This window comes from Phyllostomus discolor, chromosome 2, assembly GCF_004126475.2.
Source record: "Phyllostomus discolor isolate MPI-MPIP mPhyDis1 chromosome 2, mPhyDis1.pri.v3, whole genome shotgun sequence".
Lineage (NCBI taxonomy): Eukaryota > Metazoa > Chordata > Mammalia > Chiroptera > Phyllostomidae > Phyllostomus > Phyllostomus discolor.
In genome coordinates this window covers 24,701,719-24,715,946 of record NC_040904.2, presented here as the reverse complement: position 1 = coordinate 24,715,946, position 14,228 = coordinate 24,701,719, and the positions used below count along the sequence as shown (strand labels likewise).

At 33.7% G+C, this 14,228-nt stretch overlaps 1 protein-coding gene across 1 annotated transcript in view; it reads right to left on the bottom strand.

The window, feature by feature from the left end:
- RSRC1 (arginine and serine rich coiled-coil 1) overlaps positions 1 to 14,228 on the bottom strand; it is a 333,501-nt gene that overhangs the window by 306,304 nt on the left and 12,969 nt on the right. Inside the window, exon 3 of the mRNA XM_036017604.1 lies at positions 14,085 to 14,210. Coding sequence (XP_035873497.1) covers positions 14,085 to 14,210 — 126 coding nt within the window. The remainder of the gene's footprint in view (positions 1 to 14,084; positions 14,211 to 14,228) is intronic.

The following is a 14,228-nucleotide window of genomic DNA, read 5'->3' as shown; positions in this document are numbered from 1 at the left end:
TCTTGACTTTTAAGATATGTCCTCAATAAAATAATTGCTCTATAAGCACGCATTTTGTTCTTATTTTCAGGTATAAGACAAAATAAAGATCAATAGGTTAATAAAAGAATAAAATAAAAACACAAAATCAACTATTTGGGTCACTTCTACAATTTTCATCATTAGATGTTAAAATGTTTTTATTAAAGTGCTTCCCAACTAAAGTTCAATAACTGTTTCATGGGCAGTTTAAACTTTAAACAATCAATTCATTTTTCACTACATTTGTTTATGAAAAGAATATTTAATATGTTCACCAAAATTCAAACTGAAAATGAGAAAATAAATGTAAAACTCATGTTTTCCATAAACAGATTCTCATCTTACCTCATCTTCTATTTTCTAGATATCCATATATTCCAGAAGTCAAATTCGGCTCATTTTAAAGCTACGGGATTTCCAAGTACAAAATCATATTTAAGTGTAGATATAGGCTAACCTCGGTGTATTGGGCTTATATATTCAACAGTTTTCTAATGGAGCCATGAATGATTTCTTTTTTGCTCACAGACGAATCAAGACAGTATAAACAAATGAATTCTGAAGTAGCTCTGATTTCACTCATTGACTAAAAATCCTGTAAAACTCAGTAAAGCAATACAGTGCAGGCAGTACATGAGGAGGAAAACATTACAAAAACAAGAAAAGCACAGATCCCTCAGTAAAGAGTTAATTATGATTCTCAGATACTTAATACTTAATTTTATTATGTGACTAAGAATCATGTGTTTGATTATTTTTATGTGAAGTAATAATCTTATGATTTTAAAGAAGCTAATCTAACTTTTAAATTAAAAAAATTCAACATTAATCAAGTTGAAGAACTACTACACTGTTAAAATCAGGTACAATCTTTCTCTTTAATACTTAGAAAAGGACAAGAGAAAAACTGAAAACACAGAAACACTGTCCTTTGTTCCTTAAATGGATAAATGAGACATGGAGAAAATGAGAATTAAACATTTTAAAAATCTGTAAAACTAGTAAAACATGATAATATAGAAGCAAACTCACAAGTGTGTTGTAGTATATAAAATTAATAATTAAAATAAAATTTTTTAAAACCTCAACATTGTTACCGGCTTTTACAGTTTACAAAGTATTTTCAATATACTATTACTAGGTAAATGGGTTTTCAGAAATTATGTTTCTCTCTCTTTCCAATTAATAAGTATTTCTTACTTGTACTTCCTGTAATAACACATTCTTAATAAAAATTTTCCTTATTTTCTCTATGATCTCTAATCATGCTCTTCCTCAATGTTATTCACACCTGCAATCCACGGAATACAATTAGTACATTTAAACTGTATCATCCAGTGCTTGTCTCTTGTGTGTGTGAACATGAGGGTGTGTGTGCAATATGTGCACGGGGTGTGCTTATCTTATCATCACACTTAGCCTACATGCTTCTTGAAGAGAAACCTATATATTCAATAGCACTGAATTGAAAAGAACCACAGAAATAGGGCAATTGAAACACTGCACTTTATGGAACAGGAAAAATAGTTAGAATTCATTAATTCCTTAAAATTTATTACGTCTGCCAATATCTATGTACACAGACATATTTGCAGCATGAAAGAGAAAAGCAGGAAATGAAACAAAAGTATACATTTAAGAAATGGCTGATTTGAAATGCCATTCCTTGTGTTTTCAAACTATAGCAAAATAGTCTATATATAGTAACTGCTATGTAAGTGAAATAAGTACCAGATATTTTATAAACAAATTTATAATTACTTTAAAAAACTTAACATCAATAATTGAAATTAGAAATTATTAAAGGTTTCTACTGAGAATATGTTACATTGACACATATGCAGTAAGAGGATGCACAATTCTAAGAAATCACCTAAGACAATGATTACCACACATCACACAATCTTCAATTTCACTCTTGAATTAAAATCAAAATATATTGCTATTAAGAAAAAAGATTCACGCCAAAGAGTCAATAACACCAGGAAATATGTGTTTAGGAACGAATTCCTAGCTCATGACTCAACCTGTAAAAATCCTCAATGTCAACTACATTCAACGGGTCATTTGGATATGGTGTAGTATATGGCATTATTTTAGCTCCATGTGAGGCAATAAAAAGAAAATCAGACTGCAGTCTTCAATCTATAGAAGTGCCCAGCAAATTTAAAAACCAAAGCAAGAAAATAAGTGAGAATAAAAAAAGATAAAAGTGTACCAGAAATAAGCCACAATCATCTCGATAGGTAAAAAAAAGATATTTTGACAAAAATCAACACCTTTTTATTCCAAAAAAAGGTAACAGCAAACAAGAAACATAGAAGGCTCTTCTTCAGTTTTATAAAGGACAGTCACAAAAAACCTATAGCTAACATCAAATGTGAAGGTGAAAGTCTTTCCTTCTAAGATAGAAAAAATGGCAAGGGTACCCAATCGTGATCACCACTTTTCTTCAACGCTAAATGAAAACCCTAGACAATGCAAAAAGCCACAAACTGAGTAAATGATGCAGTTTAAGGAAGAGAAGTAAAACTCTCAATTTTCAGATTAATATCACTGCTTTGGCAGAAAAATTCTAAGGTACACTCAAAATATCTACTAGAATCTATGATTAGCAAGGTTACAAGACTTATGATAAATATATATAAACATAAAATATACACTGTGCAAAATACAAAATATACAATATATAGTCAATTATATTTTTATACATTGGGAGCAAATTTTTGGAAAGAATTCCGTTTTAATAATATCAAAAAATTTAAAATAAATTTAACAAAAGATGTGCAAGACTGCTATACTGTAAACTACAAAACACTGTTGGGAGAAATTTAAAAAATCCAAAATAATGGAGAAAGAGACCATGTTTGTAGATGGGAAGATTCAATTTATTTTGTTATGATGTCAATTCTCCTAATCTATTGAATCAATGAACTCCCAATAAAACTTCCAGTAGGAATGTTTGAGAAACTGTCAAGCCAATAATAAAAGTCATATGGAAATACAAAAATAATTCCTGATTTTAAAACTTACTATAAAATTATAATAATCAAAGTGGTGGGTGGGGTACTGGTATAAAAACAGAGGTCAATGGAACCAGACAGCCTAGAAACAGAATCACTTTTACAAAGTCAATTGGTATTTGACAAAGGCACCCAGATTACTCTATAAGTAATTAAAACGTTTTTTAAATGGTGCTAGACCACCATAGGAAAAAAGAAAACAGATGAACCTCTACCCATGCCTCATACCATACATAAAAAATCATGAGAATGATGTCCGCAAGATGGCAGAACCAGAAGTCCCAGGTTCCATTCACCCTACAGAGAACAACATAAAACATAATATATGGACCAAAATATCTTCATGAGAATTCCAGAAATCAATAAAAATGCAGTACCCTAGGCAAGCACAAAGCCAAAAACAGCCACAATGAACTAGGTAAAAGCCATCACTTTACTAGTAACAACCTCTCCGGAAAGCTGGACACAGCTCAGCTTGGCTCATGACTTCTCCTTTGGATGGTATGGAAGAACACAAAAGTGGAACATGCGTTCAACATTCCAGCTCTTTCTTTTTAATTGTTTATGCTATTACAGTTGTCCCAGTTTCCCCCCTTTGTCCTCCACCCCAACCCCCCCCTTCCCATAATCTCCACGTCGTTTTCATGTCAATGGGCAATACATCTATGTTCTCTATGTAATCTCTTTACCTTCTTTTAACCACTTCCAAGCTCCCGACTCCCCTCTCACAGCTATCAGTTCATTCCTTGTTTCTGTGCCTCTGATTCTATTTTGCTCTTTATTTTGTTCCTTAGATTCCAGTTATATGAGATCATATGGTATTTGTCTTTCACCTCCTGGCTTATTTCACTTAGCATAATGCTCTCCAGTTCCATCCATGCTGTCACAAAAGGTAGGAGTTCTTTATTTTTTACTGCTGTGTAAATGTACCACAGTTTTTTAATCCACTCATCTACTGACAGGCACTTTGGCTGTTTCCAGCATACGGCTATTATAAATAGTGCTGCTATGAACACAGTGGTGCACATATGATTTTGAATTGTTGTTTCTGGATTATTTGGATGTATCCCCAGAAGTGGAATTGCTGGATCAAAAGGCAGTTCCATTTTTAATTTTGTAAGGAAACTTCATACTGCTTTCCCAAGTGGCTGCACCATTCTCCACTCTAGCCAACGGTGCACTAGAGTTCCCTTTTTTTCACATTCTCACCAGCATTTGTTGTTTGTTGATTTATTAATGATAGCCATTTTGGCAGGTGTGAGGTGGTAATCTCATTGAGGTTTGACTTGCATCTCTCTGGTTGCCAGTGATGTTGGGTATTTTTTTCATATTTCTATGGGCCATCAATATGTCCTTCTTGGAGAATTGTCTATTCAGGTCCCTCGCCCATTTTTTAATTGGAATGTTTGTCTTTCTGCCATTGAGTCATATGAGTTCTTTATATATTTTGGAGATGAAACCCTTGTCTGATACATCATTGTCAAATACGTTCTCCCATAGAGTAGATTCCCTTTTTGTTTATTTTTTCCTTTGTTTTCCTTGCCCTTGGACATGTATCAGCAATAAACTTAACCAAGGAGGCAAGTTTTTGCACTTCGAAATGCAAAACATTGGTGAAAGAAATTAAAGATGATACAAATAAATGGAGAGACATCCCATATTCATGGCCTGGGAAGACTTAATATTGTTAAACTGTCCATACTACTGAAATTCTCTACAGAGTCAGTGTAATCTCTATCAAAATCCCAATGACATTTTTTCAGAAATGGAAAAAAACTCTAAAATTGATATGGAATCTAAAAAGACCCTTAATAATTAAAACATTCTTAGGAGAGAATAACCCAGGAGGCTTCCTACTTCCTGATTTCAAAATATGTTGCAAAACTACAGTAATCAAAACTATATGATAGTGGCTACAGAGAGATACATAGACTAATGTAACAGAATAAACCAGAAATAGAGCCCAGAAATAAACCCTCATGTATATGGTCAAATGATGTTTGACAATGGTAACAAGACTACACAAACAGGAAATGACAAACGTTGGGAAAACAATTACCATATGCAAAGGAATAAAAATGGACCCTTATCTTATACCTTATATACATCAAAAATCAAAATGGATTAGAGAAATAAACATAAGATCTAAAACTATAAAATTCCTGGAAGAAAACATAGGGGAAAAGCTTCATGAGATTGGAATGAGCAATGATTTCTTGCATATGACTTAGGTAACAAAAGCAAAAGTAGACAAATGGGACTACAGCTTCTGAACAGGGAAAGACGGAAATCAATAGAGTGAAATGATAGTCTATCAAGTTGAGAAAATATCTGCAAATCATGCACAGAATAGGGGGTTACTATCCAGAATATATAAACAAACATTCCTACAATTCATTAACAAAGAAACAGATAAAAATTGGTCAAAAGATTCAAATAAACGTTTCTCCAAAGAAGATGTATAAATGGCCAATAGGCACATGAAAAGATTCTCAACACTGCTAAATCACCAGGGAAATGCAAATCAAAACCACTAGATGTCACACTTGTTGGATGACCACCATAAAAGAAAAAATTAACAAGCGTTGGCAAGGATGTGGAGAATTTGAAACACTTGTGCACTGTTGGTCAAGTTGTAAAATGGTGCAGCTGTTATTGAACACAATATGGAGGTTTTTCAAAAAATTAAAAATAAAACTACCATATGATTCAACAATTCCACTCCTGGGTATATATCCAAAACAAACAAACAAACAAAATCAGAATTTTTAAGAGATATTAGCACACCCAAGTTCATTATACTATTATTCACTGTGTCCAAGATGTGAAGCAACCTAAACATCCACTGATGGATGAACAGATAAATAAAACATGCTATGTATCTATAGGAGTAAAACACAAATGTAAATAAATTCCCAGATCAAAAGGCTAAACAAAGAATAACAAATTAAAACAAAAGAACGCACAAAGCAGGAAATAAGAATAAAAACAATTAATAAGGTAGATAACAAAAAAACAGAAAACCTAAGGAATAAGTCAAAATCAATTTTTTTAAAAATTACAAACAAGAAAAAGACCAGCTAACTTAAATAAACCAAAATGCTCAAATACACAAAGTAATAAACAATGAGGAAAACAGCATTTAAACAGAAAAAAAAATTTTAATCATAAGGAATTACCTTGCAGAGGTAAAGCAAAAATGCCCAAATACACAAAATGATAAACAGTAAGGAAAATAACACTTAAATAGAAAAAGAAATTTTACTCACAAGGAACTACTTTACATACTTCTTGGTAAATATATTTCAAAATACAGATGAAATGAACAATACACTGGAAAAATACTGTTTACCAAAATTAAAACTATAAGAAATATAGAGTTTAAATTGATCAATTTCTGTTGAAGAAATAAAGTTGTCAATCAGCCACTCAACAAAAGACCACCACTCAGATGTTTCACAAATCTAACAAAATTTCAAAGAGCAGATAGTTCCAATTCTCCACAAATTGTTTGAGAACATCAAAAACGAAGAAAAACTTATACTTCTCTGTGTGAAGCAAAGATAATAATACCTAAAACTTGATAAACCAATACAAAAAAGAAAAACGAAATCACATATGAATATCAATGTAGAAGTATTTAAAGTAGTGAACAGAACACCACAACAAATTAAGAAAATGACACACCAGGGTTAACTGACATTTATTCCAGAAATGCAAGATTAGTTCTTTCATTATGTCCACACATGATAAAAAAGCCTTCAACAAAATTTAGTATTCATTCCTGGAAAACAAAAAAAGAACTGATAGACCCTTTCTTAACATGAGGCAATATATACACTTTAGCCCTAGAGCAAGCATACTTTTTAATCAGGAAACACTAGAGATATTTACTCTAAAATCAGGAAAAAGACAGGGATGGATATCATCTCCACTACTAATCAGTATTTTATGGGCATTAAAGGCCATCAAATTGATAGGACAAAGGAAAAGGAAGAATTAGAAAACTAAAACATTTTATTTAGAGATGATATGATAGTATATCTGATAAACTAGGGAGAATCAATGCTAAAATTAACTCAAAAAGAACTGAGTAAAGTAGTAGCATATAAAATTTTAAAATTCATACTATCTAAAGTAATCTAGATTCGCAGCAATCTCTATCAAAATTCCAATGGCACTGTTCCTAGAAATAGAACAAACAATCTTAAAATTTGTATGTAGTCATAAAAGACCACTAATAGCCAAAGTAGTGTTGAGAAAGAAGAAAAAGTTAAGCACATCATGTTTTCTGATTTTAAACTACATTACAAAGCTGTAGTTATCAAAACCATATGGAACTGACATAAAAATAGACACACAGATCAATGAAACAGAATAGAAGCCCAGAAATAAATTAACTGACCTTACCTCACACAGGTAAGGTCAATTAATTTATGACAAAAGAGCTAAGTATATATGGGGAGTCTCTTCAATAAATGCTGCTGAGAAAACTAGACAGCCAGATGCAAGAGAGTGAAACTGGACCTGGACCACTATTTTACACCATACACAAAACTCAATGCAGAATGGATTAAAGACATGAATGTAAGGCCTATAACCATAAAACTCCTAGAAAAAAAAAACAAAACAGGAGGTAATCTTGACTTCAGCCTTTGCAATAATTGTGGGGGTGGGGGGGGGGCGGTTTGACACGAAAAGCAAAGGCAATAAAAGTAAAAATCAAATTAACAAAATGAAAAGGCAACCTTACTGAATGGGAGAAAATATTTGCAAGTCACATACAGAAACAGAGGTTAATATCTAAAATATATAAAACCCTCATACAACTCAATAGCAAAACAAACAAACAATCCAATTAACAAATAGGCAAAGGATCTGAATATATAGTTTCAAAGAAAAGATACAAATGGTCAACAGGTACATGAAAAGATGCTCAACATCACTAATCATCAGGAAAGTGCAAAACCATAGTAAAATATACCAACTCACACCTGTTAAAATGGCTATCATTAGAAAGACCAAAGATTACCAGTGGTGGTTACAATGTGAGGAAAAACGAACCCTTATACAAAAATCCCTGGGTATATATTCAAAGGAAATGAAAATAGGATCTTAAAGCAATATCTGCACTCCCATATTTTTTGCAGCACTATTCACAACAGCCAGGATATGGAAAAAACCTAAGGATCCGTCAATAGATAAATGGATAAGACAGATGTAGTGCGTACACACACACACACACACACACACACACACACCAGAAAGCAGAATGTTCTTCAGCCAAGAAAGAACATAATCCTGCCATTTGCAGCAACATGTATGAACCCTGAGGGTATCATGTTAAGTGAAATAAGTCAGACACAGAAAGATAAATATTATATGATACCATTTATATGTGGAATCTAAAAAAGCCATACTCAGAAACTAAGACTAGACTGGTGGTGTTTACTGGGAGCTAAGGAGTGGGGGCAATTGGGTCAAAGAGTACAAACTTCCAGCTGTAAGATGAATAAGCTCTGAGGATCCAAGGTACAGCATGTTGATGATAGTTATTAGCATTCCACTGTATATATACTTGGAAGTTTCCAAAAGAGATCTTAAATGTTGTTGCCACAAAAATAAAAAATGGTGATTATGTGATGTGAGGGAAGTGTCAGCTAAGTCTATGGTGGTAATAATCCTGTGGTACACAAGTGTATCGAATCAATACATTGTACACTTTAAAACTTACATAATGTTAAATGTCAATTATATCCCAATAAAGCCGGGGAAAAGGTAAAATAAATGTAGACTTCTGTAGACATCACGTATAGAAACAATAACTATTTAGATATTATAATGATAGAGAAAACCTCATTTATAATAGCAGTAAAAAAGCTAAAATACTTTAGAATAAAGTTATCAGGAAATGAGTAAAACTGATATGAGGAAAACTTTAAAACATTCCTGAACATTAAAAAACTAGGACAAATGGAAAACTATCCTTTTACTTTTAGAACAACTCAACATGATAAAGATGTCAGTTCTCCTTAACTTGTAAGTTTAATAAAATCTTAATCACAACATCGACAAGTTTTTTTTAAATTAATCTAAATAAATTAATACCAAAGATTATGTGAAAAAATAAACAGTTCACAGGACAAGAATAGCCAGGAAAATATTGAAAAAGAAAAGCTAAAAGTGAAAGGGGAAACTAGGTCTATCCAACATTAAAATATACTATAAAGTTTCTGTAAGTGTGGCACTAGTGCATAAATAGACAAGCAGATCAGTAAAACGTAGATAAAATCAAGAAACAGACCCAAGTACTAAGGAATTTAGTATATTATACAATAAAAGGAGCATCACAACTGGGATAAAGATGAACCTTTTAATAAATGGTGACATAACAGCCAATTGGGGGGTGGGGGGGAAGGTCCATAACTCATATCACAACCAAGAAGAAATCTAGATGGTAAAAGGGGGCCCAATGGTGATGGAGGGAAATTTGACTTGGGGTGGTGAACATACTATACAACATACAGACGATATATTATAGAATTGTACCCTGAAACCTACATAATTTTATTAGCCAATGTGATTCCAAAAAATTCAAAAAAAAAGAATAAATCCAAATATATAAAAGACCCAAAATCAAACAATCAGATATACAGAAAACACATCAATATATTCATCTATATCATCTGGATGTAAGAAAACTATTTCTCTACATTCTGAAGTTAAGGAAAAATGTGACGAATGAATGATAAATATAACGACATAAAACAAAAAAATCTTTTGGATAGCCACCATAATAAAGTCAGAAGACAACTGAAAAACAAAGAGAAAATATTTGTTATATGTATACGTATCACAGCTAAAGGACTAATATATCTAGTACCTCTTAAAACCTGAAGAAAAAAAGATGGAAAACCCAAAAGACATGAAGCAAAAGTTCACAAGCAAAAAAGAATAATGGCCCTCAAACATACAAAAAGATGGTCAACCTCACTTCTAAGAAAAAGAAATAAAAACTAAAACTACAAAAAAAGTACAATTTCTCACCTGTGATACTGGCAAACATTTAAAAGTGACAACACATTCTACTGGTAAGTCAGTAAGGAAACAGGCCTCTCATACATTACTGACAGGGATTTGGCAATTTCTAACCAAACAACAAGCATTTACTTTTTAAAAAAATTGCTCTTAGAGAGAGGAAGGTGGGGAGAGAATGAGTGAGAGAGAGAAACATTGATCTGCTGTTCCAAGTATTTATGCATTCACTGGTTGCTGCTTCTTGATTTTTTTTTTTAATCCTCACCTGAGGACAGTTTTTATTGATTTTAGAGAGAGAGGGAAAAAAAGGGAGGGAGAGGGAGGAAGGAGGAGGAGGAGAGAGAAAGAGAGGCAAAGAGAGACGAAGGCACAGCAATGTAAGAGAAACATCACCCACCAGCTGCCTCCCACACACATTCCCTGACAAGGGACTGAAACCATAACCTTTTGGTTTAAGGGATGGTGCTCCGACCAAGCCACCTGGCCAGGGCGAGCTGGCTGCTTTTTGTGTGTGCCCTGACAGGAGACTGAACGACAACCTTGGCATGTAGGGACACAGCTCTAACTGAGCCACTAGGCCAGGGCCAAATATTTACCGTTTGATCCAGCAATCCTACTTTGAGAAGTTTACCATGAACGTACAACCATACAAAAGTACCCATGCACAAGGTTAATAGTAGCAGCTTTTAGTAACTGCAAAATATTGAGGGTATTATTAATGTTCACACCTAGGAGATGGGCTAAAAAAAATTATGATACATCCACACAATGAAGTACTAAGCAACTATAAAAAATGAGCAAAATTACTATTAATTGATAAAGAGTGATTTCCAAGATAAATTAGTAAACAAAAACAAAAAAACAAAGTGCAAGAGTATCTACAGTATGCCATCGATATAACTACTGCTTTCTTTACAAAGAAACAAAGGAAAGCTAAGCCACTAAAATAATAGGGTTGGTTACCTAGGCGATGGGTGGTTAGGACCAAGACAGAAGGGACAGAGGGAGGCGATACTTCTGCGTACACCTTTCAGTATAGTGCTGTCTTTTGCAATAACAAATAAGCAACTAAAATTTTAAAACTTTGGGGGAATAAAAAACTTAACAATGAAATATAAACAGAAACAAATTAACTCTTCAAAGAAACCAACCACAATGAAGTGGGGAGGAGAACTACATATCCTAGAGTAAAGATAAAAAGAACTGTAAAAATATTAAACTCTAGTTTATAAGTTTGTTTTTCATGGAGGTATACATCAGCAGTTCTGAAACTACCTTCTGTGTATTCTACAATTGAGGAAATAAGTAAACACACCATACATAATAGGAGTAGTTTTCTCACTGTTGCAAAAGTGACACGATACACGTCACAGCGTGAGTAGACCATAAAAACTGATATAATTACACAACACAATCTCCTAACTACTCTATGTACCCATGGTAACGCCATCAAACTTCACACACTTGACTCCCCTCCTCCTGTCACCCCCCAAGACATGCCTCATCTTTCATTTATTTTTAACACCTGTAAAAACCAAGTTTTCTCTCTTTGACTTTCCATGACTGGAATCATTTGTTTCTATTAAAAAGCACAGAGATAATTAACAACACACTTTCAGATTTGAAGTCATATAGTACTTTTTCTATGGAAAATTCATTATTTTCATCTTCTCTATTTAAAGTAAAGCCTGGATTAACTAAACTGTTCAAAGAATGAGTTGTTCAATTTTCTTGTTAAACCAAGATTTAGAAACTCAGTTTAAACATTTTGGAAAAAAAATCCTAAAACATATTTTCCAAAATAATATAGTACATACAATATAGGACATGGATAATGTATTGTCTAAAAACTTAGGACTTCCCAGTGTTTCCAGATTATTTGGTTATTGGAGTTAAATGCAGAAGTGGCCCTGCAAGAGGCTGAGAAGTTGCTGTTTTGAATAAGCTCTGAAGTTGTTGCCTCATATACAAAATAAAGGTATTACCCTGCATGACAGCTTGACATAGTTAGAAAACTCAGATTACTGAACACCGTGCTGGATACTTTATTGTTGACTACACATTACTGCCATTACTTTTAAGGTCTTCCTTGCATTGCAAAAGAAAAGAAATGAACATTTCCAGATTTCCCTCTGGAGGCTGTTGTAGGTACATAGTTGGGCAGATGAAGCAGCTCCCAGGCGGGTAGTTTCTTGACAACCACCCATTCTGTTGCAACAAATCTGGAGAGTTCTTAAGGTTTCCAGTGAACTCTGAGAAATCAACCAACTTCAATGCTTCAGGCTGAAATAATCAGTGACAGCTTCCCTAATTCCCTGAACCCTTCCAAAAATTATATAAGCCTTTAATTCCTTGTGTTAAAATCCTGTTGCTTGAAATTCACTGGCTTCTGTTTTCCTAATCAAACTCTTGTTACTGGTAACTGACTCTAGGTATGTGAAAATACTCTATAAACTGAAAAACACATACAAAAGCATGGATTATTATTTCTATTCCCACTGGTAGGAAATTTCGATTGAAGTTGTTTTCTGGTAATCAGCCTCCTTTTAGACAAATCAATACATCCAAAATAAAGCTTTCCTTCTACAAATCAATAAAACTTTTCCTTACTACAAAACCCAGCTCTCTACCTAACTTCATTCTCCAATTAATGATCCAATCAATCAAAGCATGTTTACTAAGCAAGGCATTACACTAGGTACCAAGAGATTCCCCAGGTAAGAGTTTATAATACATGAGCATAAGAGAGACATAATATTCACAATATAACTTACATATTAGGAGCCACTATGTGATGGTAGATAAAAGAAAGGAGGGATTAAATTTGACTTGGGAGTGAAAAAGTAAAAATCAAGTAAGGATTTAACGAAGAAGAAAATTAAAGAGCAAAAAGGTAAAAGTCAAAAGGATTTAAAGAGGAAGAGAATTTAAAGGTTGCAAGTAACTGAAGAAAGCACGCTCAACAAAACAAAGCTAGCAACTCAGGAATATGTATAGAGAACAAAGGCATGTAATACATAGTGGCTTATTCCTGGAATGTATACTAAGGAGAGAAAACTGAGTCCAAATAATAGAAGGTCAGAAAGGCTAAACATCTGGACTGTATTGCTATTATCCATCTTCAGATTCACAGAGAGATTTATAAAATTTTATGCCTAGATAATAAAATCAGACTGCTAATATACTCCCATGACTAGAACCTAATAACACAAGATCTAAGCAGAGAAAAGAAGCTGATCTTACTGAATTCCTGTTTTACCCTAATCCTCTTCTGCTCAAAAACTTGCAATAACTTCTAAATGCATACTTTTATCAAGTGCCTCAATACCATAGTCTCCCCCCCCATTCTATTCAACCTATTTTCAACCATTGCCCAAAATACACCACTCTTTCCAGTTAGGCTATTTTCTGTATGTTCTGGCCCTTGAGCACAGCAATAAAACAGGTATCTCTCTCTCCCTCTTCTTATAAAGCTGCCAGCCCCACTGGATTAGGGACCTACCCTATGACCTAATTTAACTCTAATTACCCCCCAAAAGATCCTTTCTCCAAATATAGTTGTATCAGATTATTAGAGCTTCAAGGTACAAATTTAGGGAGGGACACAAACATTTACTCCGTATCACACAGGATTATTTCTGAGGCTAGACCTTAAGAGATCTTACATATTTTGCTCTTGCTAAAACCTCTTGAAATACTTCCTCCATCATTTGAAAAAGCCCAGCCCAGCCTACTGGAGGATGAGAAGCCACAGAAGGACTAAGCACCCCAGACAATAACCAACAGCCAGCACCAAATGGCAGACTGGGGCCACAGTGGACGATCTAGTTTCAGTCAAGCTATCAGGTAACTACAGAAGTGGCCCAAATGAGAATAGCAAAAGAACTGCTAGCTGAGCTCAGTCAAAATTATAAAATCATGAGAAAATAACTGACTGTTGCTTTAGGTTACTGAATTTGGGAATCGTGTGTTGCAAAGCAATGAATATCTGATATGGCATACCTTCTTGTTCTGCTTTTTGACCTAGATCTCTGAACTCTGTAGGATTTCCCTCGACCCCTTGAACGACTTCGACTTCGTTTTCTTCTAGAGCCATAAGAAGAGCTACTGCTTGATCGATGCCTGCGTCTGAAATAAAATATAGTC